Consider the following 26,737-nt stretch of genomic DNA (forward strand, 5'->3'; position numbering starts at 1 on the left):
CGGGTTTTGTTCTGATGTCACACTGGGCTACAACAGCTCAAGGGCTATCTCCATCCAACAGATATGTAGTGAAATCAGGAACTTCAGATACGTCGAAGGGAAGAACTCACCTCCAGACCTTTTGAGGGAAAGTATGAAAACTAATTAGGGTCCTTCCTGTCCTGAGGTCAATCACTGCAAAGGGCCTTCAAGGAATTCTGCTTTAATTTTAAAAAAACAGGATCGATGTTTTAATTTTTATTTATTTTTATTTTGTTTGATGTCTTTTTACAAAGCTGGATAACTGAAATTAGAAAATTAGTTCACAAAGAAGTTGACTGAATGTTGCAAACTTGCAAGATGGAAGGATTTTCCCTCATTTCCCCTGTGAGTATATGGCATTAATTCCAGTTTTGTGTCTTTGGCTTTGCCAACAGACTGCAAAACAAAATATGATTTGTTGTTGAAAAAATGCCATTCTTTTGTTGTTTATAATGCTAGAAAGTTTTCTGCTGGCTTGTGGGTGTATAAAATTAGTGACTTGTTATTTTATGAATGGATGGGAAGTTAGCATTTCCCCTCTGCTTCTTTTATCTCTTCTGCCTTTCACTGATATGACCCCATATTATGTTATGGGTATAATAAGCCAGCAGACATCTAGGAAAAAAACTTGGCTTTGTGGTTGAATGTTTGGTTTTGTGCGACACTGTAGGTATATTGTAATCTATAGCTAAATATAGGTTTTGGTGTTCATACTACTGTACATGGTTTTAGGCGACAAGGGAGAAAACGAAATACAAAGACCACGGAAAGAGAGTTATGTTCTATGCATTTTAGGATTGTCCTCTCTTTTTAGGGACTGTATTTTCTTGTCATCTGGATATTTCAGAGGAATTTCATGTCTTTGTTTAGAACTCTTAGCTGTTACATTAAACAGAAGCAAAATCTGTTGAGCTCATCTGGTTTTCCCAACTCCTCCATCTTAAATGGGACAAAGGGGAGGAAAAGAGGTTGATCAGATGGAATGTTCAGGGGATAAAAACTATTCTCTCTCTTTCCCCTCCTGTAGACTGAAGCATTTATTAATATTTTACTATATACTTGTTCCAATATTCTTGGTCTTTTTTATTTTTATTTTTTATGTTAATTAGTATCAAATTAATAATTAATTTGGTTGTCATTTATAGTTTTCTAAGCACACAAATGCTGTCTTACATATTTGGAGTAGTTTTCATCCGTGCTTGGAAAACTGGCAGGCCGGAAGTCCATTGAAATACGACCCATTGCTAAACATGTTTTCTCAGAAATACGTCTTTCTTGATCAAGTGGGACTTCCTTGTGAAAATATTTAGGTTTGTAGAATTTAAACAAATGCATATTTAATTTCAAAGGTGCCAATGAGTCTTGCTTAACTGTGTAGGAGTATTAGGAAAAACAAGATAAGCAAATTTGATTTTTTTTCTTATCGCTTGACGTATGGCTGTGTGGTTGAGTAGGACAGGCACTGCAGAAGAACCTCGACCATGTTTTCAGTTGCAATTTAGGATGCAGTGAAAGTAAGTAGAATACTAAATAATTCTGGATGTATCTTCATCAACATCAACATCACCACTGTAAAGTAGTTAGACTATGTAGAATACTAAATCATTTGGCATATAGTTAAATGCATTTGCAAAACCACCCCTTAAAAAGTCAATATTAACTACTTTGTATTATCTCAGGCTACAATTTTTGCACACTTAGAAGGAAGCCTCACTAAACTAAGTGGGCTTAACTTCTGAATAACCATGTGTAGGTTTGCACTGTAAATTACTTTTATCGCAGAAGATTCTACAAGTTAATATATCTCATTGCACTATTTGCCAGGATGGGAATACTCCGGGAATACCGAGTGCCAACAAAACATATACCTAATACTCTGTGTTGCTGGTTTACTTGCCTACTTGGTCTTCTATCTTTAGTCTCTTCCTGGCAACTTTTTTATCGAGCATTCACCCTGATTTGTTTGGACAAATTTTGCGTTGAAGTTATACCGCACCACTGTAGTTGTTTATTTAACTTTGCTGTTCATTGAGCATTCATTAAGACTTGCTTGTGCACTGCAGTTATCCCACTCTTTCCAGTGCACTTTCCTATCACTTTTCTCATCACAAAAGTTCATGTTTGTTTTTGGTTTGGGTTTTTAAAAAAGCACTACATGCACCATATTTGTGCGGCATCTGATTTAATCATACCCACAAAATAGTGGTAGTTTGGAAGTGGCCTTTGAGTATTTTCACAAAGGATGCTTGGACTGCAATTGTATGTACACTTATTTGGGATTGGGCTCTATTCTATTCAGTGGATCAGGTTGCAGTAACTGCTTTGTAATGTGGCATGTGCAATTTATGAATAGTACACAAAATATGTAGCATGACGTTTGAAAATAAAATGTACATTCTAGTCAACGTAGAGATCTCATGGGCAAATGTCCCGCCCTGGACTCCTCCTTTGAAAGGACGTGTTTGATATAAATTTGATAAATAATAATTTTAAAAAGTTCAAGCCATTCCTTGCTAAAAAGTTACAGAATGCTGAAAAATTAAATAATGCTTACTCAGTTTAAAAATGCCAAATTGTGGATAGTCACGAGTGCCAATTGTGACAGCTTCCCGTGGAATGACAATTGCATATTGGGATTTTCCTGATTTAAAGATGATTGGAGTTATATTCTGATGAGAAGTTATCTATAATTCATAATCCCCAACATCTTGTAGCCTTGCATGTATTTACCCTAGGTTGGGGTTGCAAATTCTTGTTTGTGTGTTTGTGTCCACGTAGGATAAGGCAATATCCTGTTTAACAGGATGCAACCAGAAGCAGTCATGGGGGTATATGATATAACTCTTTCCAGTTAAGTGTTACTAAAGTTGCAACCCTATAGACACTTACCAGAAAACAGGGCCAGCTCAAAACATATCACCACTAGAGGCAGGACAGCAAATTACACTCTCCCTCAAGTCAAAGAAGTTAATAATACAGAAAGTTAAGAACATAAAACAAACCTGCTGGATCAGGCCAATGGCCCATCCAGTCCAGCATCATGTTCTCACAGTGGAAACAGCACTCGGCTCACCTGCGATTCCCAGCAACTGGTCTTCAGAGGCATAATGCCTCTGACAGTGGAGGTCAAGCATAGGCATTGATCCCCTTATACAGTGGTACCTCTGGTTACAAACTTAATTCATTCCGGAGGTCCGTTCTTAACCTGAAACAGTTCTTAACCTGAGGTACCACTTTAGCTAATGGGGCCTGCCGCGCTGCTGCTGCGCGATTTCTGTTCTCATCCTGAGGTAAAATTCTTAACCTGAGGTACTACTTCCGGGTTAGTGGGGTCTGTAACCCGAAGTGTTTGTAACCCAAGGTTACACTGCATGAATTTTTATAATCTTTTTTTAAGCCATCCAAAATGGTGGCCATTACTGCCGTCTTGGGGAGCAAGTTCCATAGTAATTGCATGCTGTGTGAAGAAGAGCTTTATTTTATCTGTCATGGACCATCCTACATTCAGCATCATTGGATGTTCATGACTTCTAGTGTTGTGAGAAAGGGAGAAAAAGCTTCTTGACCCACTTTCCCCACAGTATATTTCACTATGGGTGGCCAATTTATTTTTCATCTGAGGCAGAGAATTCCACAAGCACCTTTCCCTGGTAATAAAAATGAACATGTCTGAAATCTTAAAAATTGCTATCCTTTCATGATATCGAAAAGGTAGCTGCCCAACTTTGATCCTTGGTAGGTTTAACCCTGCTGGAAAGTAAGTTCCACTGAAGTCACTGTAACTTACTTCTGAGTGAAAATGCGTACACTTAGACTGAGGGAGCTGTATGGCTGCAAAGACAGGTTCCATGATGTGCCATTACAATCTTTTAGCTCCCTCTAAAAATGAAGCATGTTTCTGTATACTTCTTTAAATGTATTTTGTTGTTGTCGTCATAGGGGCGTTTAAATGGTTCTATGTGCACATACCTGTAGAAATGTTATGAGAGAATTGCCAGTTTGCATAACTCCTCCTGGGCATATACATTTTTAGAACCCTAAATATTTGTTGAAACCTGTTCACAGATTTATCACTGGAAATGGGACGTGGACAACCAATTTCCATGTAGCGCCACTTTGGCCAAAAGGTGGGAAACAAATGTAACCAACAAATAAAACAAAGCATCTGAAAAAGCAAGCTATAGACCTTGTTTCTGATTTTGCTATGAAACTCCTGTTTTGATGCTAGTTGAGGGAACAAAAGTCTTTTTCTTTTTTCTTTTATAACCGTTTCAGTCTTTAAATAAGGGATGCATAAGAGAGTGAGGGCAAAGGAAGGCCAATAAAATGTTCTCCACAATCCCTAGGGTATCTTTTTTGATGTAAAGTACTACAGAAAAAGACAGGAGGCTTCTCGGGGGGGGGGGGATGTTGGCATTTGACTCTTGCACCTTTAACAATTTAATGACAAGCTACACCTGCTGAAATCCCATCTTTTACACAACTATTAAAAGTGCAGGACCTCTGTCCTTTTTATCACCTGGCCACCCCAGTCGCCAATATCGCATAGGTGCAAACCCTGCCTCTCCAAATTGTTGCAGCCCCAATAAAACGACAAGCTCCAAGCCTTCTGCCATAGAAATGCAAGGTTAATCATACAGCCCTAGTGTAAAGCAACCCCATGGTATATGAGGGCAAGAGTGGTTCTGCGTATTCCACTGCCAGGTGGCTGACATGGCTGACAGATACCCTTGTTGAAGTAGCGTAGATAATATGGTTGACAGGAGTCTTCTGGGGTGGGGTCCTGCCTTTTCCAGGGATATTCCCCAAGCTCCCACTTTTATTAGAATCATAGAATCATAGAGTTGGAAGAGACCACAAGGGCCATCCAGTCCAACCCCCTGCCAAGCAGGAAATACCATCAAAGCATTCCTGACAGATGGCTGTCAAGCCTCTGCTTAAAGACCTCCAAAGAAGGAGACTCCACCACACTCCTTGGTAGCAAATTCCACTGCCGAACAGCTCTCACTGTCAGGAAGTTCTTCCTAATGTTTAGGTGGACATTATTAGGACATGAATATCTTCAATTCCCCAGGACAGCCCATCTATTTGTTATTAGGCCTTACGAGGGTCCTTTGCCAACCCACCTGTCAATGATTAGGGCCAGGCTAAGTAAGTAAGGTGACTGGCCACAAGCCACACATTTTGAGGTACCATTAAGTAGCAGTGACTAGTCAATAGGAACATAGGAAGCCTCCGCCTTGTACTGAGTGAGTCCACTGGTCCACCTAGCTCACTATTGGCTACACTGACTGAAAGCACCTCCAGGATTTCAGGAAGGAGTCTTGCCCAGCCCTACCTTGGAGATGCTGGGCTGGTACATCCTCCTAATTATTTAAGCTTATGTATTACTATATTTTAATACCATTGTATGTGACATTTGGCTTTCCCCTGTCAGGCACCAAAATGCCTTGGTCAGACTGTGGCTGGGTCACAAACCAGAGTAGTGGCTCAGTGTTAAAAAAAACCAGTATTGCCAGCAAAGCTCCCCAGGCTTCTCCTCATCTGTCTTCTCATTTGCCTTTCACTGTTTGGTTAATAACTTATCTGTTCACTGGGGCTTTTAAAAAAAAACACCAAGCAGAAGTTGCTCCCCTTGTTCTGCTGCTATTTAAATGTTACTTATACTTTTTTTTTTGCTTCAGTTTGTTTTTTATTTTTATTTATTTTTATTTTATGTATTGTTTTTATTGCAGAGGTTAATGGTTGGTTGCACATTGCCCTTTGGCAACTTCTTGGGAAGATGATTTTGTACATATCATGCAAATGAAATCAAATTAATGTTTTTGGCTACGTGCTTCAGCACTGAATCCTACCTTTCCCTGAAGAGATGTTTGGAAGTGCTGCTCATGCAGCCAATATCACAGAGCACAAAATGTAAGACTTAGCAGGGAAGAAAGAAATCCAGGATGAATGATGAGAGATGTGCATAATAAATAAATAATATCCAGAAGTCAGGGAGGTTGATATGCTCCGGAAAGGAACATTTAATATGATCTTCTAATCCTTTCTAAAAACCATACAGTTATTTTGTAATTCTTTCCAAGGAAATGAGGTTAGGTCTGTCCGTTAAACCAGCCTCAGCTGTGCATCACGGGGAGTCATGTTGGGTATTTCTGAATCATCTGCCAGAGAAAATTCATATCATAATTTAAAATAACAAGATTTAAATATGGTGCATTTATGGAGGAATTTGAATTGGCTGTATCTGGGGATGGACAAATCTCTCAGGTTCAGCTCTCAAAGTTTCTCATTTTTCAGTTTTTGATTCAGTTCTCAACATTTCTGCAACAATGTGTAATTTTAAATTCTTCATAAAAATTCATCAGCAAATCTTAGCGCAAATTTCTCCCAATAAACCTATTTTTGTATGCAGTTTTGACTAATATACAAATTTGTGCAAGCAATTTCTCCTAATATAATGCATTTTGTATTCTTCTTTCACTAATATATGCATTTTATGCACACCTTATCATGGTATATACACTTATTAGTTCAGATTCATTTCCTGGAGAACCTCATTACAAAAATCTGAAGACATGTGAAATTTGAATGGTAGCTGTGGTTCGGTTTGCATATTATTATATTTTAAAAATTGGTAGGTTCGCCTTTAGATGTGAACAGAATCAATTTTCTCCCCAGCTGTATCAGATGTTGCATAAGTCATATATTGTAGCCACTCACTGTCTCCCATAGTTATGATCTTGACTAATGTTCAGATTGTGCCCTAAAAAAATCTCTCTCAGTTTCTCTCAAGGCATAAGATCTGACCTGCAGACAAATGCTTGTGTGACAAACTACAGTCACAAGACATTGTCATAGCTGGGGGGGCCCTAGCAGGGTTTTTTTGTTTTTTGTTTTTGCTCCGGGTGAAGTCTCCAGAGGGGCACCATTGAGGCTCCCAGCCTGTGTAAGCAAATCTGCATGGGTATGTGTACCAAAATGGGTATTTGACCCAGGTAAAATAAAGCCTAGTTTCACCCCTGGACAACGTAATATGGGATTCCTGTCTGATGGTTTAAGGACTACCAACTTAGAATAGTGGTAGAACAACTAATGCCCAAAAATAAAGTGAACCTGTACTATAACACCACTTCCGCATTGAACGGAGGTGGATCTCCAGGTGTCATGACCCGACCACGCGCGTAGGGGCTGAGTTCAGCCCCTGCGCAATTGGCAAAATCCCCCCCTACACACACACCTCCCGCAGGCTGACCAATCCGGGCGGCCTGGGGGCATGTCCTAGTCCCTTTAAGCTAGAGACGGGCGGGAAACTCGCCCTCTTTGTCCCGCTTTCCCAGCTGCGTAGGTTCACCCGCCCACCAACCCCCTTTTTTAGATTTAGCTTCGACCTTGCTATGGACTTCGGTTGGTTGCCTTGGTTGGCCAAGGGGCCTGGTAGGACTTTTTCCCACTTGGACTAGCCAAGGGTGTTTTTTTTTCACCTACTTTGTAGCAATCGTCACAACTCTTGGTTTGGCAATTAGGCATTGGAGGGGAAGTAGTGTCATCAACTGCCCCTCAATTGAAGGGTATTCCGGTAAAGGACTCCGGGGCCGTGGCCCTGTCCAAAGCCTGGGGAGCTGAGGGCCTAAGGCACGCCCCTAACGGTGATCACAGGGGGAGTTCCGGTCAATGTACATCACTGGGGTTCCTTACTGGTGGTTAACCCTTCCCTGACTTCCAACACATGGGTTGGGGTCGGATATAGCTGATAGGGTCCAATGCCTAAGCCAATACCGCTCAACATCCATAACCAATCAAGTTGTGGCCTTTATGCCCATTAAAATTTACATGATGTGTCTGTGTCATTATTTCCACAGGTAGGGGAGGGACATTGCCACACAATGATTTATGCACTGATATGAATCCAGGAGATTTATGCAGCATGCAATAGAGCTAATTCTTTGGGGAGGGGCTTGGAGATCCTGAAAACAGGATTGACATCAAAATAATAACTCCATTTGTACATAAGAAAATAGGAGCCCAGGAAGAGACCTTCTGGATCAGACCAAAGGCCTATCTAGTCCAGCATTCTTGCAATAGTCAACCAGAAGTTTACCAGGACATGAGGGCAACTTCACTCTTTCATTCATGTTCCCCAGCAAAGGTATTCAGAGAGATGATGTCTCTGATTCTGGGAAGTATTATAGCCAGCAATGGCATGAGAAGGGGGTCAGAGCAGTAGTGGCTCTGCCTCCCTCACATGCCACTGCATAATGTAGTCATCATGATTAGCAGCCATTGAGAGCCTTTTCCTCCATAAATGTGTCCAATAATCTTTTAAAGCCATCCATCATGGCAGCTGTGTCTACAGTCTTGTATTCTTGTAGTTCTATAATCTGGTGTATTAACTTAAAAGGCTCCTTCAGCAACAGCTAGGATGTTCTCACTGAATAACCTCCCAGTTTGCACTGTCATGGGGTTCCAGTATGAACTTTTTACAGAGTCATTTGCATTCCAGTTTGTTTCCTTGCCAAAATGGCTGTTTGTGCTGTTAATGAGGCTTACGATGAAAGAAACCTACAAGATGGTTAAGTGTTGCACCTTAACTCTGCTTCTTAATGACAACATGGCCATATGATTTACTTTACTGTTTGTCACCATAACGTACTTTATGGGGGGGGAATACAAGCAGACCCCACCAAGACTAGAAATATAGGACATAAGCAAAGAATCTGGGGTAGAATGCAGGAAGCACAGTTGGTGCAACAGTTCAAAGCAAAGAAACACAACACACATTTCTTTTCTCTTTTTTTGCATTAAAGAAAGTAAAACCACACGGACTTTAAAACAAAATTAGTATCACAATAGGATGCCTTCTAGATATATACTTTCTTGTGATTTGAATAAGAACTGAGATTTAGTTTATGGTAGGAGATGGCTGTTGATTTGCAAGGACCAAATATACAATAAATACACATTTGTGTTTAATACGCATATTTTTTAAAAATGCAAATAGCCCTTGGCAGGAGCCAGGCAGAAACTGCAGCATATGTGGAGGGAATGTTTCATCTTTCCCTGCCCTCTTGTTATTCAGATGAAAACTGATCTTCCAAAACTGCACTTGCGTTGGGATGGAAGCTCATGTGCTTTTATGTATGCAAAAACCCTGCTGGATCAGACCAAAGGTCCCATTTAGCCAAGAATCCTGTTTTCTAACAGTAGTCAAACATGCCTCTTGGAAGTTGCGGCAGGACTATATTCTATCCCAATGTGTAAGCATAGGAAATGTTGTGGCACTTTGGGGGGAAGAGCCATAGCTGAGGGGCTCTGATCGTGATTTGTATGCAAATTCCACCCCTGCCAATTCCAGGTAGTTCTGTGAAAGACTGTTGCCTGAAGACTGGGATAGCTGCCTCCAGTTAAGAGGAGAAGAACCAATGACCCAATTTGGTATAGGCCAATTTTCTATATATTGTGAGAATGCCACAGAGCCCAGGTTGCACTCCAGTGTGCCTCTCTTATGGAGTGTTGCCGACTCTTCCCCAGCCTGGTAACTGGAGCCAAAGTCTCCATAAGGTACAGGAAGTTTTGAATGTAGTGTAATATACATAAAAGTGTCACCCAAAGGCTGCCCACCCACCAATGGTTTCAGAGGTATCATTTTCCAGGAGTCTAGATGTTCAGGGTGTGTGAACTCCTGCTGGTTCCTGCCTGTCCACCAGCTGGCACATATATGGTACTGTCAGCACGGCCTTGTGCTTTCTTTGGGGTTTGTTTCCTCAGCTTGTTACAAGGTTGCCCAATGAGAAAACAGACTTTCCCCCAGTGCATTTCCTGAGCTCCTAGTGAAGGCGTGAGAAGCCTCCATCTGGATGAGCCCATAGTCCACAAAGACTGGCCACAAGACCAGAGAAAGGAAACAGCAGGCAACTTTCAGATCCCTTTCTGACTTACAGTTCTTTGAAACGCACATAGGCTTTTCTTTTCTTGGCATTGTAAACACAAATGTTGAATGGAAAAAACCTAAGCGGTGGCTTGCAGGAGAGTTTCCAGGGTGGACTTTTTATCACCCACCTTCTCCAGTTGTGCCTACTTGATTGCCATTGCATCTGCTGTCTAACTTCAGTAATAAGTAGCACGTTCTTAGCATTGATTTGCATGGGTCTAGTGTCACATTCTTAGGCTGAAGGTGCCTCTTCTTGCACAAAAGAAGTGCGTGCTGCTGACCCACACCTGCAAAAACATGTGACTCACCAAGCCAAATACTGCAATGTACTGTGGTCCACCAGGTGTTAAGCAACCTTCCTGCTTACACAGTCTTAGTCAGGCAGAATGCACAGGTGGTTTCTTGAGCTCCCTGTTGGGTGCTGTGCATGGACTGGTGGCCTCTATTCCTCTTGTTTGCTCATGATTTGTACATGCCCACTTTAGTGCCTGTCACTGCAGTCTGATTGAGCCACGGAGCTGTGAATAAAAATTCCACTTCAAAACTGCAGAAAAGTGCTCAGGGCCTTTAAACAACTCCTTTCTCCTAGAATTACATAAGTTACTTTGGACTGGAAGGCTGTAAATGAAGTTTCTGTTTTGGTTCTAAGACCATATATCATTTAAAAATCTTAGACTCGTATATCACACTGAAATTACACAGAGAGTGCTAATGAGATCCACTTTTGTGATACCCCAGAGGGCTCTTCTGAAAAATACCAGACACAAGTCAATTGGAAGCTTATAGTTTCAAGGCACGAGCTGCTTACTCCATGTGCAGAATGGCTTCTTCACAACTACTGCATACTTAGGAAGCCCAGCTGATCTTTCTATACTGAACAGGTTCTTAGAAGCATATTGTAGACAAAGTCTAGGAAAGCCATGTCAATGCCAGTGCTTGAGCATGCTGGCTGGGGTGAAAGGAATTGCAGTCAAGCAACTTGGAACACCTCTACTTGTCCCTTTTATTGTGTGGCGGCGGACCATGTGGATCAGTCCCACCTCCCTGCAGAGGGGAAAGGTCGTGGAAAAGTCTAGTTGCACCTGGAAATGATCTGACCATGGTACTTCTTTGTTATGCTGGAACTTAGTGTTAGATCACCCACATCCGCAGAGGTAAACACCAGATCTAAGGCATGTCCACGGCAATGAATCAGGCCAAACTTATTCTGGGACAACCTCATGGAGGCCTTGCTTTCCAGAAAGTCCCGAGTGGCCTTTTGTAAGGATGTGTCAGCATGGATGTTCTAGAGAATGAGACATCATTCACTAGGTGTTGTGGATTTAAATTCCTCTATCACATCATTGTAACTAACTGACAAAAGCAGCCCCTCACCCACAAACAGTGGCAAGCAAAGCTCAGATGGAGACAGGGCCATCAGACAGATGTAGACAAAGGCAGAACAAAAAGGCTGGAATGAATCTCCAGCTGCTGCCTGTCGCATAGCTGTCAACTTTCCCCCCCTTTAAAGGGAAATTCCCTTATTCCAAATAGGATTCCTTGCAAGAAAAGGGAAAGGTTGACAGCTATGTCTATCTCTGGCCACTTCCAGGGGCAGCAGAAGAAGCAGATCCATTCCAGTCTTCTGTTCTGCCTGTGTCTTCATCACTGTGAGTCATGCTAGGTGAAGGAGCTGGGTTGCCACTCCATACTGTGTCCTCCTCACCATGAGTACCAGTTGTTAGGTTTTTTTTAACTTTAGGGTGTGCCTGGGCACACCCAGCATGCCCCCATTTGCATGCCTTTGTCAGGTGGTCTAAGGCCAGGGCGAAAAGGTGTGTTTTCTTCAGGTGAAAACTACAAAAGGAGGGTGCCAGACACATTTCTGTGGGGAGCAAATTCTACAGCTTAGAGGCTACCACAGAGAATGCCCCCTCCTGGGCTACTAACCCCCCCCCCCCAGCTTCTGAGGGTGGTAAAATTTAGGGGCCTTCCTGAGCCCCTAAATGCTTATAGTTTCTTATTGATTGACAATAGTGTTGGAGGATGCACACCATGAGATTAAATTCCCCTTCCTACATAATACAGGGAGTTTCAAGAGGGAAGAAAGAGGAAAGAGCACTTTTCCCACCCTCTAGGACTTCCCCTTCCACACTACATAGAAATAAATCAAACACTCAGATTCAGGGCTGACACTAACAGTCCTAAACCTGAGTCCCAAACCCAAAACAGTCCCAAAACATTCCAAAACCAAGGCAGGAGAGGTTTCAGAGCAGGGGTAGGGAAAAAAGTATGTTCCCCCACTCTCTTTTCTAAAAGTTTTTTGCCCCTCTGCAAATATCCATCAGTCCTTCAAAGTTGCTGTTCCAGAATGACTGGATCCTGTTAGCGTCTGGGAAGTACATTGATGTATTTTGTGGTTCCCCTTTGTGTGTGTTTGCAATATCCTATCATTTTGTGAGCCTTTTATGTTACTGTATCTCCTTTTAAAATTTTTGCTTTTTAATAACTTATTTGGAGTGTCTATTGCTCCCACACAAACATCCTTTTTTCAGCGTTTGTTCACTTGGCTTCTAGATGTTGCCATCATCATCATCATCATCATCATCATTTATTTATTTTTATGCCACCCTTTTAACTGGGTTGCCCCAGTCACTCTAGGTGGCTTCCAACAAATTAAAACATCAAACACAGTAAAACATCCAACATTAAAAACTTCCCTATACAATCATCACCATCCAATGTTTTCTGTGTTTTTTCCTGAAGTGTGGCAATTATTCTTCTGCATATAACAATTGCAGCACCAGCCTGTCCAGTGTGGGCAGGCAAATATACACCTCAGGGCTTCTGTGCCTTTAATTTAATACCTCCTGTTTGCAGGTCTAACCTTTCAGTTGCTTCTCCTGAAGAGAATTTCTTACAGATAGCTTCTTCTAATTACTCCAGAATCCATTCCCAGAGGGGAGGCTTTGAAAACTGCTTTCTTCCCATTCAGTTTTTTCTTTTTGTTTCTCCTCACAGAAAACAGAACCACACTGTTAAAACACACACAAAAAGATGACAAGGAAAGCAGTTATAAAGACCTCCCCTCTACATAAGAACAGAAATGACTTTGCTTCAAGTAACAGAGGTCATTCAAGAGTAAATGAGACCCTATTCTTCATTAATCCCACCCAACCACAAACAATACCAACCATCAATCAATAGGAAACTATAAAACAGGCAGGACCTGCATGAAACTGTCTTGTTTCAGGGCAGACCCAGACTGGTGAGGATCCACAGCAAGGTGTATATGCGGTCCAGAGAAGCAGTGCAAGCAAAGTCAAGAGCCATTTCACAGTCTGGTCACACAGAGGTAGTAGTTCAACCAAGGGCCCATAAACAGTAGGCCAAGCTAAGTGTCCAAGATTAAGGCACAGGTTTGATGGGAATGCAATGTTCCAGCTTACTCAAATGTCCGATCGAGACACATCAAAGAAGTGTTTCAGTTAAACATGTTGCAAACTTTGTATGATGAATCGGGTTAGCAAAAACGGAACTCCACACCACCATCTGGTGTCACAGTGTTAGAATGCATAAACAACGCATATAAAGCGATTTTCTTTGCCAATGTAGCTGAATCCCAAGACTTGTATTGAGGCTTTTAAGACAGAGCCCAACTCAGAGCCCAGCTAAAGCCCAAGGTTTCTGCAGAACGCCTTCCTTATGAGGGGGGCCCTACTCTTGACTAGCCTTTTACTTGCAAGGAGTCCTTCTTTGCAACTGAGCACTTCTCATTACTGTGAGGACCTCAGTCTGCCTCTTGAGATGCTATTGCTCCTGGGGGATAATCTGTCTCTGCTTCATAGGAGGAGGCATCTAGTGTGAACATGACAGGCAATGATCTTTGGCTGAATGGAATTTAGAAGTGAGCAAACATAATAGAGGGTTTGGGGGCATGGAAGAAAGTCACTGCTGGATAATAAAACTCCATTCAAAGTGTATTGCGGGGCCTCCTTTTAAATTTCCCTCTTAATTTCAGAAAAGCAATGCCTCAGCAACATTAAAGAGCTCTAACATGGGTGTAACCAAACTGCTATACAGACACATAGTATACACTGCTACTCTTTGCATACTTAATACCAAATCTATTTATCTATTATTAATTCTGGTGAGAGCTAAAGCCATAAACTGAAGATTTTTGCTGTATATCCAATCTGGGCATTTGTATGCTATTCTTGTTTTTATAATTTGAAAGCTACAGTGTTTCCAGATCAGTAAAAAATGTCCTTAAAAAACTTGTAGCAGGTAAATATAGAAATCAGTTTCATAATATCCACAATATTCCAAACCTTTCTGTAACTATTGAAAAATGCTACATTTCTGCATTCAGCTTCTAACTATTAGTTTAGACTAATTTAGCAGCTCTTATAAAATTGCTCAATAAAGAACGGTTTTCCATTGCCAAGCATCTGAACAGTAATACTGTTGGGTTATTTCAAAATCTTTGTTTAATTCTGAACAAAGTCCATGCCAATTCTGCATGGACAAGATATTGCAATATTAAAAGTGGAAAGAGAATTGGAGCATTGAAAAGAGAATCACAGAAGAGCTAAAACATAATTGGGGTTCTGCTGTTGTTTTAAATTTTGTGGTAGTTACGAACATAAATCGTATTACAAAACCAAATACGGTTTGGGAATTGTGTCTTACTGGGCAGAAAGTCCCAGAAAACACATCCTTTGACAATTAGCTGTCCACAGAAGCACCAAGACCAAATTTCAAAATACTCAGAGAAATGCAATGCACTGACTGAAGGATAAAATTTTCAAATGCAGAAAATGAAACGGTTTCATTCAACCATTCTTTTTGATTCTTTGCCATCTCAAAAATGTTTCCCCAAAAGTTGAAAGCCAGTTTGAATCCTGTTTCTAAGAATGTCCTGTTTCCATGAAGTGAAAGATACACGACCTTTTTTGCTGTTGTGTTCTATTGGCATAAGAATAAGGAGATCTACAGGTGCTCTGTCAAAACTGGGCTGGGACAATCCCCCAATATACTTCCATAGTCTGATTTACTTATTATCCCCCTGCATCTGTAATACCAAACTACTTTTTAATTTTGGCTTGGATTCTGTAATCTCCCCAATGGTGTTATAGTTGGTACTGTTATACCCCTCTGATTGTGGTGATGATACATATTCTGCCCCCTACTGTATTTCCCCCTACTAATACCACTCTTGCACTGGATCCCTAAAAATTGCTGATATGCCCCAGCTAAGGCTCTCAACTATTCAAAGGTCTAACCACATCGGAGAGATAATGTTTTAATGCTTTCCAAACACTGCTTCAATACTTTCTCCACCATTCATGCTGATATGTATTGTTGCAGCCGACATACATATCTGCAGTGTTTTGATCTTCCCCAATCCTATCCTTTTTGACTGGCAGAGGACATAATGTTGGTCTTTGAATGCTCATGTCTAACAATTCCTCCCTCTTGCAGCCCTCTGAAGATCTGATATCCTATGAGTCAGACATCTACAGGCAGTCCCATGACAGTTACCAGTATCTGAACAGTGATGCAGATAGTCATGGCGGTAAGTAAGCTGTAAGGCCTCTGGGAAGACTAGAGTGATGGGTTTTGGGACTTTTGGAGGAGGAATGATGTGTCTTGTCCAGGGGTCAGCTACCTTTTTCAGCTGTGGGCCTGTCTACCATCCCTTAGAGCACGTGGTGGACCAGACTATATTTTTTCTGGAGGGGGGGGGGATGAACAAGTTCCTATGCCCCACAAATAACCCAGAGATGCATTTTAAATAAAAGGCATTTCAAACCCACTTAAAAGCAAACAGCGACGAAGTACACATTTCTAAACTGGCAAAAATAACTAGATAGCCAACCATGTAATATATACATATTGTTGTTGTATCTAATACTCAGATGGTGGTTGTGGTGTCTAATATTTCTTGGCCTTGTGAAATAATACAGGTCCTGCTCTTATAGAAGACAATAGGGAGTACAGCTCTAAATCATGGACTGTTTCCCCATTCCTGCTTAAGGAATAATGCATGTGACTACAAAAAAGAGCAATGTCTTAATTAAGGTGTTCCTGGACTACAACTCCCATCATCTTTGACCCCGTTGGTCATACTGGCTAGGGTTGATGGGCACTGGGATGGAGGGACGCAAGTTCCCCATCTCTGCCTTAATTGGTTCATCTTTAGCTATCAGACTAAAATGGGTTTATCTGCACACTGTTATCCTGATTGTCAGGAGTCAAGCGTAGGTTAGCAATAAAACACCCGGTGTCAGTGAAGTTAACTTTTTATTCAAAGAAGCCAAAACAGCACAGGCCTAGTTATCACAGCAACTCTTCCCAGTAGGTATTGTCCCAATGAGGCAGTTGCGAGGACTGAAGGTCCCTGCCCTTCCATAGCTGCCTAAGTCTCCTCCTCTCCAGCATTTTCCCCAAGCAGTCATAAACGGCGACTGTGTACAACCAATCTCTTTTCATTTCTCTGCATGTTCTAGGACACCAAGGGGGAAAAGGAGCTTGTTGAGGCAGGAGGGGGAGACTTTCTGGCTTCCTCAGCAGCTGCCTCATTGCTGCCTCTTGGCCCTCATCCACTTCTGCCTCTGAGCCTGGACTGCTCTCTGCCACAGACACTTCCTGCTCACTAAACCCTGTTGCCCCTTCAGCTTCTGACACCTCCTCCTTCCAGTCTTCTCCTTCTAACCACTCATCATTGTCCCACAACCAGTCTCCTAGATCTAAGCCTTCTTTCCCTGGGGGTTCCCTTGGGGGTTCCCCGACTGGTGCCTCCCACCACTCCTTTGTATCCAGCCAGCCCATAAGACCGATGTGTACAGTCGCATGAATATATGAACCTTCTTAAGTGCATGGAATAACACCCTGCCTCAGGGACACTTTTCATTTTAATATTTGCACAGAAGGAATCCTACAATAAAGTAACTCTCTTAGGGGACAAAGGACAACTACATGGCAGTAAAGAATGTCCCCAAATGTCAGACTCAGTCACTTGTCATTTACAGTTTTCTTTCTGTAGGACAAAAAAAAAACACCTGCCCTGAGTTTTGTATTTAGGGTGCTTTTTCATCCAAGGTAATATAATTTTGTTCTAGGCAAAACAAACTAACAAATAAACACACCCTGACCCAGATAAACAAATATGAGTGCCCAGATTCCAGATTTTTCTGAAAGACACCAAGGTGCTTGAGACAAAAACAAATACCATGAAACCTACTGATTTTTGTCACTGGAGTGCTCCCCACACCCCAAGCACAGCCAATGGAAAGTATAGAAAAACATTTGATGAGAAATATTCTCAGAAATATTTTGCCCTGCTTTAAGAGGCAAGATTTATATTCTGCCACTTAGCAAAGCTTCTGAGGGACTTACACACAGACACACCAACCCCAATCTCCTCTGCCCATAACAGTTACCCTGCTAATTAACACATGGGAGAAACAAGCCACCTGAGTTGTTCTCTTGTCAAATAACTATGATATACGCAGAGGAACTAGACTTCTTCGAAGAAAGAGAAAAGAGAAAGGCCCGTGCTAATTTGTATTTCTCTCTTTTGTTGTTGTTCTTTCTCTTCCCACTTTCTGTATCCTTCAGTCTCTCCTCTTGGGTTAAATCTTGTTACTACTGTCAATATGAAAATCTGACCAACTTTTGTTTGAAGTTCCAAAGAAGGAAGGAAGTGGGTTACAGAAACACCCCACGTGTAGCAGTCACCTAGAAAGAGGGAGGGGTAGGCCACAAAGAATTTTGCCGATCATACCTGACAACAAGTCACATTTTGATTTCAGATTGTTTTGTAAAAATCCTGTGTTAAAGTCTGATGAAATTGAGAGTGAAATATGGATGATTTCTGGGTAGCTAGTAGCTAATATTTAATAAAAGACAGAAACATGTAAAAGTCCTCCCATATGGATGATTTTCTATGTTGCTGTGGACACACTGTACCTTTAATGCACATTCAGAACACATCGTTTCCCTCAAAGAATTCTGGGCACTGCAGTTTGTTAAGGGTTGCTGACAATTTTAATTCACAGAGGGGTAAACTACACTGCCCAGAATTCTTTGAGGGGAAGAATGGGCTTCAAATGTACAGTGTGTACACAGCTGAAGTGGGGAGCAAATATACCACCACTCTACCCCATAGGTAGAGATAGGGGAAGTGGGTCTTGTCCTTCCTTTAACCTTTCACTACATTAGACAAACACTTTCCATGTCTCTACAGCAAACAATTCTCTCACATCCTCTTTCATTTCACATGACATTTCTCAGAATGACTCTGGCATTTAAAAGCCACCCAACTCATATGGATATTTCACTGGAGAACAAACAAACAAAAACTTCGCCCTTCCCCCACACCATCTTTAGAGCTGGACATAGGAGCCAACTCCTAGGGGCCGTAGGGGCTTCAGCCCCCACAATAAAATATTTGAGGGGGCTGGGTTGATGGGTATTCCCATTCAAAATGTGTGTGTGTGTGTGTGTGTGTACTGCATCATGTGATCGATTATGTGGGGCAGGGCGTATCTGGGCCCCGACAATATTTTATTCAAGTTGGCACCCCTGGAGCCGGAAGCGAGGGAAAACAGACAACCACCGCCACTGAACATTTGAGAATTGCAAAGAATGTGTAGGAGTGTAAGTGTCATAGCTTAGTAGCAAAACACTTTTGCATGCGCAGGGAGTTCCAGATTCAGTCCCTAACATCTCAAGTTGGAAAGATCTCGGGACAGGAGGGCTGGGAAAGAACCAGAACTTTCAGTTGGGTTTGGAAATGAATCAGGATCCAGCAAAGATAATAAAGTACTGGCATAGCATGTTTCTAACACCCGATCTGTTAGCATGCTTGCAGCCACATTGTGTACCAGCTCAAGTTTCTGTACCATTTTCAAAAGCAGTTCAAGTGAATAACTCCAACCAGAAGGCTACAAAGTCATGACTCACTGAAGCCAGGCTCGCTCTGTCTAGGTCAGGGGTAGCCAGCCTTTTTATACCTACCACCCACTAACACATCTTTCTTGGTGGTAAAATTTCCTTACTGCCCACCAGTGGTCAATGGAAGGAGGATTCAACTTGTGGTGTAGAACCCCCTACCGCCCACCTAGAGTCCTGAAGTGGGTGGTAGGGACCAGGTTGACAACCCCTGGTCTAGATTGGTCTATAATTGGCATACCACCCTAAGCCAATAGAAGGTGTTCTGGGCCTTCTTGTGTCTCTAGGGACCAAGATGGGTAAACAAGCAGCTCCATACTATGAAACTCCTTCCTTAAACATGAAACCCCCTCTAATATGTTGTACACTACCCAACCAGGCAGACAGATCACACAGCTATGGCAGCTATACATTGACTTGGGTTTTGCCATCACCCAGTCCATTACCATGGGCAAGAACTGATTTAGCACCCGACCTGAGCTGAATGAAAAAGAGAGATAAGTGTCATCCATATACACAAGACAGTGCATTCCAAATTGCTGGATCAAAACTGAGATCCAGGCACTGAGTGCCTGTGGTGCTGCTCCCTGTACTTGCTTGGGCCCATCAAACAAGGTTTGATCCAGTGGAGGGCAATGGTGAGCCCACTGCCTTTTAAATGTCCAACAATGCTCCAGAGTGGCATTTTATCAAGGCACTATGGAGAATTTTAAGTGGTGAGCAGCTCACAGCTGCCTGCTGATGATTGCAGTGCTGTTGTTCACTGCCAACAGTTAAGTCGCACATGCACAAATGACTCATTGCTCTGAGTTTGTGTTTCAAACCTGTTGAGATCTGCAGAAACCTAAATCCTGCCCCAGATAACAAGATCCAGTTCAAATTCCACATGTTTGTCTGGAAACGAGATCCATGTTGAATGATTTGTAGCTAGCTCCTTGGTACTGTTCATAAACAGAGAACTGAATGACATGCTTCTGTGTTTAGCAGGTGAATTGTTTTTATGTCCATCAGACCACTGCTGGGAATATCACCCCCACCACCTGCACCCAGAGTTTGAGACCTTTGGGGACAACCACTTTGCAGAGCTCCAAAGCGTTCAGCCACCTCAGTTGCAGCAGCTGTACCGGCATATGGAGATTGAACAGATGCATGTTCTAGACCCTGGGATCCCTGCCACACACTTTGGGATCAACCACAACCATCAGGTACAACCAGAAACCCAGTTATGTACCTCTGTAGAAATGCCTTGTCGCTTTTCTTTTCTTTTCTTTTCTTTTCTTTTCTTTTCTTTTCTTTTCTTTTCTTTTCTTTTCTTTTCTTTTCTGAACATCAGGTTTCAGTATGAGGGAGAAGAGACCCTGGCAGGAAAAGTTATGGAAAATCTGATCCACAGTAGAAACTGTTGCTGTTCAATCAAACCATGAAACTGACATAGATGAACAGAGATACCAAATGAGGGTTGAGCTAGATGTTGCCTGCAATAGTTTGTAGCCTTCCCTTGACTTTAACAACAACACAAATACAAGCTGTCACTTCAAGAGCCAAATTAAATGCACCACTTGAAGTTGCATTCTTATTTTTTTACTAGAAACAGTAGGCATGAGGACATTAAGACCCAAACTCTAGGGAAGGCATGGCCAACTTGGCTCTCCAGCTGTTTTGGGACTACAATTCCCATCATCCCTGACCACTGGTCCTGTTAGCTAGGGATGATGGGAGTTGTAGTCCCAAAACAACTGGAGGGCCAAGTTTGGCCATGGCTGCTCTAGGGCATAGAAGTTTTAATAATCCCTTTCTTCCTTGCTGTTGTCCCAACAATAATCACCCCCCCCAAAGGTGCTATTAGCTCCAGAAGGGAAATACCCATTGGCTCCTTATGGGGAAATGACAGGGTAGAAGGAGTTGCGTGACATTTCTTTTATCTAATCCAAATCCCACACACCGCTAAGCTTCCCCCCCTCCAGATATAAGGGAAGGGTACCCATGCTTTCCCCTCCTATCCAGCCTTAGTAGGCCCGCATAGAGAAGTACTGTAGAATGTTTTGCTCAGTGCCTTTTTCCTTAAAAAAATGTTTAGGGGTACTCTCATTTTCCTACTCATATTGAAATACTGCCCCTCAATGAAGCTAAACTTAGATTCACAAAATATTTAGGGGAATGCATACCCCTGCGTCTCCCCAGAAAAAAGCCCTAGTTTTGCCTACACGGTGACTCCGAGAGCAGCTGGATTCAGTGGCCACTATTGGGTGTAACCAAACTGCTATGGCTACTCTGTTGTAGAGATGGGAGTTTCCTTTTCATTGCAGAAAACACCAACTCACCAAAAAAAGGGAAGGCACTAATACTTGTGGACCATAAATTGAAACTGATTTTTAAAAAAAACAACGGTGTAGAAACCTTATAAATAAATAAATAATATGAGCACCCAAGAAGAGCATCTAGGCAGGGCAGAGTTAAACATCATTTCCTTGCGCGATGCAGTCTTGAAGGAAATCCCCCATGCACCTACCTACCTAGGATCCCACATAACATAACATAACATAACATAACATAACATAACATAACATAACATAACATAACATAACATAACATAAAACATAACATAACCACTTCAAGGTTTCAACCACTTTGAGGGTTGTTGTCTTTTTTGCAATCAAGTTGTATATAAATTTTAAATATATATATAGTAAAATAACATGTAGGCCCTCAGAAACAGGCTGTGTGTTTGTGTGTAAATATTACAAATTAGAACAGAGTTTCTTAACTCCACAATCACTGGATCCTCTTGTGACTTAGGGCATCACACTAAGTTTATCTGCACCCCTTCCCACTTGGCATTGCTGGTGAAGGAATGCATATTCATAGCCTCTAAGAGCTTTCATAGGAAATCAGATCTGCAGTTCTATATGAGGGAGAACAAACACGGTACTCACATGGCACAGTGAAACAGTTACATTTTCTTGCTGCTACTCAGCCCAGATGCAAAACCCACAATAGCTTTAATTGAAATCTCTTGAAAATTAATATTCCACTTGCTATCACCTCAGTAAATGATGCTAGAAGAGAAAAAGACAGGCTGGCTACATAAGGGGCAAAATTTCACAGACAATGTTGTCTTCCCTCTTGGCAGAGATTTATTTTATTTTATTTTATTTTATTTTATTTTATTTTATTTATTACTACTACACCCTTCATCTGCAGATATATAGATGCATATATTAGTTAAAATAACTTACAAAAATGCATGAAACTCTCAACTTCCCTTGCCTCTCTACTACACAAACACACACCCCATCTCTAAGGCTGCAGTTTTGTTTAAATTTAAGGTGCTCAGTGTGACTCAGTGGATAAGGTCAGTAGTTTTACCCTTGAATATTTGGCAGGAAATGTGCACACACAGTTACCCAATCCCAGCCCTTCCAACCTTACTCATCTCCAGACAATTTGCCAAGTCATTAACCGCTTGTCGCTGTGCCCCTGAAGCAACACAATTGCACATTCTTTACTGAGGCATTTCGGAATAACATCAACAGAAAAACATCAGATGTCCAGTGCCTGACCTACTGGGCAACCGAAGTCATGGGCAAAGTTCCATTACTTATCTTATCTTTCAAGGTGCCCTTTCTGTCCCTCTTTATTCCAAACACACTTGTGACATATTTCTTGTACATACGACCAAAGACAAGGATCAGGCATTTGCTTTTATGGACAAATGAAACTGTTTTCTCTCTCTCTCTTCTCCCCAGTGAACACTACTGTGCCTTTTTTGCAGGTAAATGCACCTGTGAGTTGGCACGCCAATCAAAATGGTGTATTTCTGTAACTGCTCATGAGATGTTTGTAAGAAAGGGCCACATCTACACTAAGAAGAGAGCTCAAAGCATGTTAACAGTGTTAAGAGACCCTTTTTGGTGTTTGTCTGTATGGAGCCTGAGCATGCTAATGAAAAGAAAGAACTTAAATGTGATTGAATGAGAGTTCTTTAATTTCCCGTGTCACTCTTGCCGCGGCATCCACTTTCTTTACTTGGAGTATTTTCCATTCCCAACACACTCCTTCATCCCCAATACATTTATTTTATTTTATTTATTTTTTGCTTCTGACAGGTTACATTTGTGCCTCGTACCTTGTGCGTGTATCCCTCTCACCACCGCAGTTCTGATGACGAAGATCTAGACAGACAGAGTCCACCACTGGAAGTATCAGATGGGGAGACGGATGTTAGGGAACCTGGCCCTGGGATTATAAGTGGAGAAGCAGGTAGGTGTTCAGCACTAGGGATGCAGCTCACTGTTGTGTACCAGTTCATATTTTGTTTGCTTTATCATTACTCTAACTTGGTCTGTTGTGGTTCACATTTCATCCAATTTGGAGCATCCCAGCCTGGCATGGTGATTTGCAAAAATAATGTTATTATTTGTTATTCTCTTGATCCCCTTTTACATAATGGATATCATTATATTCCTATATTTTTTCACTATTTACAATACTGCTACTGCTATTGATTGCCCATCATCAAGCAGCCATCCGTCTGTCCCCACCCCACCCCACCCCCACCAGCAGTTTTACTTTAAGCCTTATTTACTTGGGGTGAGAAACAAATCTAAAGATTTAAAAACACTGCCTGCATGTAAATGACAGAGATCACTAGCAAGACATCCCTGATGGGGATGGGCATTGTAACGCAGCAACAAATCTCTATGGACTTCCCTTCCTCACGCAGAAGAAAAGATGGCAAGGTAATTGCTGCAAAATGCAAAGAAAGCAGCATTTTAAACTGACCAATATTTTGGATTATGGCATGTGTGTGAGTCTGGTACAGGATGTTCATTGATGATGATGAAAGGAAGGACACAAAGTACACAGATGGGGTAACGTCTCCCTTCACCCAATGAAACATTGCAGAGGCTGGATGGGTGGATTTTTCCTTGGCATTTTGCAACAGTGAAACTGTCATAGCTTTTGTACAGCAACGTATGAGACTTACTCGGAGAAGCTCAGAGAATAATCATTTATTTCTTAAAGAATGCATATGTGTTTATAAAAATACTCCCGTTCAATGTTATTACTTTAACTCGCGGCCCAAACATTCCCACACACAATGATGCAATGCAGAACTATTTAAGTAGGGAGACAGGGTAAGAAATATAACAATGAATGTTAATGGCTACCATTGTCACCTTAATAAAATAGAGTTCAATGGGAAATACACTTCAGCATATCTGAATTGCACATCCAAAACAATGGCAACAAAGAGAGTAACGTTAGTTTAAGAAATCATTGTTCAATATGGCAAGGTTTTAAGGAAGCAGCATTGTCCATTCCATCAGATTTGTGTGTGTGTGTGGTATCAATAAAAACAACTGGCTTGCCTGGTGAGTGAACTGCTGCAGAGGTCGTGTCCCTGTTTGATTATTGCAAAATTCCCTACCATCCCTATTCAACATTTTGCCCCATTCTACCTTTCTGTCCTTATTTCCTTCTCTAGCCTGCCAATGGCCATACTTCCCTCTTCCAACTCACCTATACTGCAAACCTCCTGTTTTCTTGAGCGACTCCCTTGCCATCCCTTGCTGCACATGCAAAAATTCCAGGTTCAGTCCCTCCATAGGACTAGTCATTTTAGACAAATTGTCTAAATTGGTATAAAGCAGTTTCTAAGGTCCTCACTAGAGCTGTGTGCAATTTGCCTCTCAAAATTCCCCACTTCATTTGTGAGGAGAGGAATTGGGGGGAATTGTTTAACTGAATTACCCCAGCATGAAGAGAATTTCTTTAATTTTTTCTAGGGGGTGGGTCTCCCCATTCAACAGTGGCAGTAATACTGTGCCATTTCATTTTTTGTAAGTTTTTGTGTCAGTGCACTGCTGCAAGTGGAATCAGCAGCAACTATGATGACAGTTTGGCCACCATTTTGCAGCCTCTTCCAGTGCTCTGAATCTAGCATTGTTCTGGGCTAGGGGTGGGGGATAGCAGCAGCCACAAATATGTGGCCTTTTTTTCTAGAAGAGGGAATGAGAAGAAGAAAAATCCCAGGAATCTTCTTTAAAAGATGTGAAGTGTTGGCTCCTTTTCAGTCTTCAAACACTGCTTACTTTATTTCTTCCTACAGGCAGTAAAAAGAAAATCCGACTGTACCAGTTTCTTCTTGACCTGCTTCGAAGTGGAGATATGAAAGATAGCATCTGGTGGGTGGATAAGGATAAGGGCACTTTCCAGTTCTCCTCCAAGCACAAAGAAGCACTGGCTCACCGCTGGGGCATTCAGAAAGGCAACCGCAAGAAAATGACCTACCAGAAGATGGCACGGGCACTGAGAAACTACGGCAAGACTGGGGAGGTCAAGAAGGTCAAGAAGAAGTTGACCTATCAGTTTAGTGGAGAGGTGATGGGAAGGAGTGGCATGGATAGGAAGCACTATAGTCTTTGAAGGAGAGACCCCGGAATAATGAAAAGCCAGATAATAAAGACACATGAGTTGGACTTAGCAGCAGAGGTTGCCAAACACATCTTTTACTATGCTTCCAAAGCCCTCATCTCTATCTCATTGAGGCGAAATTTCAACAGTGTTTCTGGTACGAATTCCCTTCTTCAGCTTTGAAATTCCTACAGAACCCAAATGCAACAGGTTGGACACCGCAGGGATTTTCTTTTTTTAAGGGAATGTATAGATATATTGTTTTCAGAAAATATTTCATTGTGCTGTAATTAAAATTTGCAGCTGACGAAGTTTTTTTTGTCCTTCACAGGCAAGTCACATTTCACCTTCAAAGACGCTGCCTTAGCTTACAGCTTAAAACTAGCATTAATACAGGCTCTGCTATAGTTCTCCATGGCTAGAGAGAAGTTTGCAGATCTTGGAAATATCTTACTGTGCAAATATTAATAACGTGTAAATATTTAATAAAATCAGGTTTAAGAAAGGCATATTCCTGAATTAATCTGTAATGGCTCATGAGTAAGTCTTGCAATCATTGAGTATCTATCCACAACACAGACTTATTATTAATTAATCTGTAATGGTGCATGTCTGCAGCCCAGATTTATTGTTAACCATTCAAGTATAAAATGGCTAAATTGTAATGTGGAATTATTCATTTACTTAAAACTATATATATGATGATTTCAGGATTTTATTTTACAGTTTCCTGATATATGATTCATCAGTGGCAACCTTCAGGTTGTTAAAGTGTTGGTTTAACTCTCATATTCTCCCTTTTTTCCTTTAAAAAAAAACTGTAGAGGAAAGGTGATTCCCAGTAAGAATACCATAGCAATGAAAGATCCATAAGAACACAGGGAGTTGACTTATAGTATACCAAGTCAGACCAGTGGTCCAATACCAGCAGTATTGTGTACACTCTTAAGGTGTTTTCCAGGCAAGGATCCTTCCCTTCACTGTCTGGACTTGGAGATAGCAAGATTTGTACCTGGGGCTTTCTTTATGCAGAACATGTGCTACAGACCCAGCCCTCCTTGGGCTGTATGTGCTTCACCAGTGTACCATGCAAGGGAACAGTATGACAAGCCAGAGCAGCTGGGCTGGAGCATCTTTTCCATCTGACCTTATAAGTCTCTGTTTCATGCAAACATCAAGATTTTTACATTGTTTCATTCCAATCTTCCTTTCCCTATATAGGGTGAGAGTTAACACCTGCACTCTTCCCTCATGCCACTGAGTAATATATTTTGGTAAAGGGGTGCATAAAAATCAATAGTAAAAATAACATACAGAAAATGCATTCTATGTGGGAGAAATTGCATGCAAAACTGTACATGCAAAAATGTGTTCACTAGGGAGAAATTCACACTAAAATGCCGAATAATTGTCACGGTAATTTCCACCAAT

At 41.6% G+C, this 26,737-nt stretch overlaps 1 protein-coding gene across 3 annotated transcripts; it reads left to right on the forward strand.

Annotated features, from left to right (window-relative positions):
• On the forward strand, positions 1-25,846 carry SPI1 (Spi-1 proto-oncogene). 3 transcript variants are annotated; one of them, XM_033148051.1, is made up of 5 exons: positions 1-366; positions 15,416-15,509; positions 19,877-20,094; positions 22,996-23,149; positions 25,002-25,846. In XM_033148051.1, exons 1-5 carry the CDS (start codon positions 322-324, stop codon positions 25,316-25,318), a joined length of 828 nt encoding a protein of 275 aa, XP_033003942.1. In that variant the 5' UTR covers positions 1-321; the 3' UTR covers positions 25,319-25,846. The 3 variants fall into 3 exon arrangements, with proteins under 3 accessions (XP_033003942.1, XP_033003936.1, XP_033003950.1); XM_033148045.1 differs by having other exon boundaries at positions 2-366; positions 19,874-20,094; XM_033148059.1 differs by having other exon boundaries at positions 2-366; positions 19,901-20,094.
• The last annotated feature ends 891 nt before the right edge of the window (positions 25,847-26,737 follow it).

This window comes from Lacerta agilis, chromosome 1 (genome assembly GCF_009819535.1).
Source record: "Lacerta agilis isolate rLacAgi1 chromosome 1, rLacAgi1.pri, whole genome shotgun sequence".
Taxonomy (NCBI): domain Eukaryota; kingdom Metazoa; phylum Chordata; class Lepidosauria; order Squamata; family Lacertidae; genus Lacerta; species Lacerta agilis.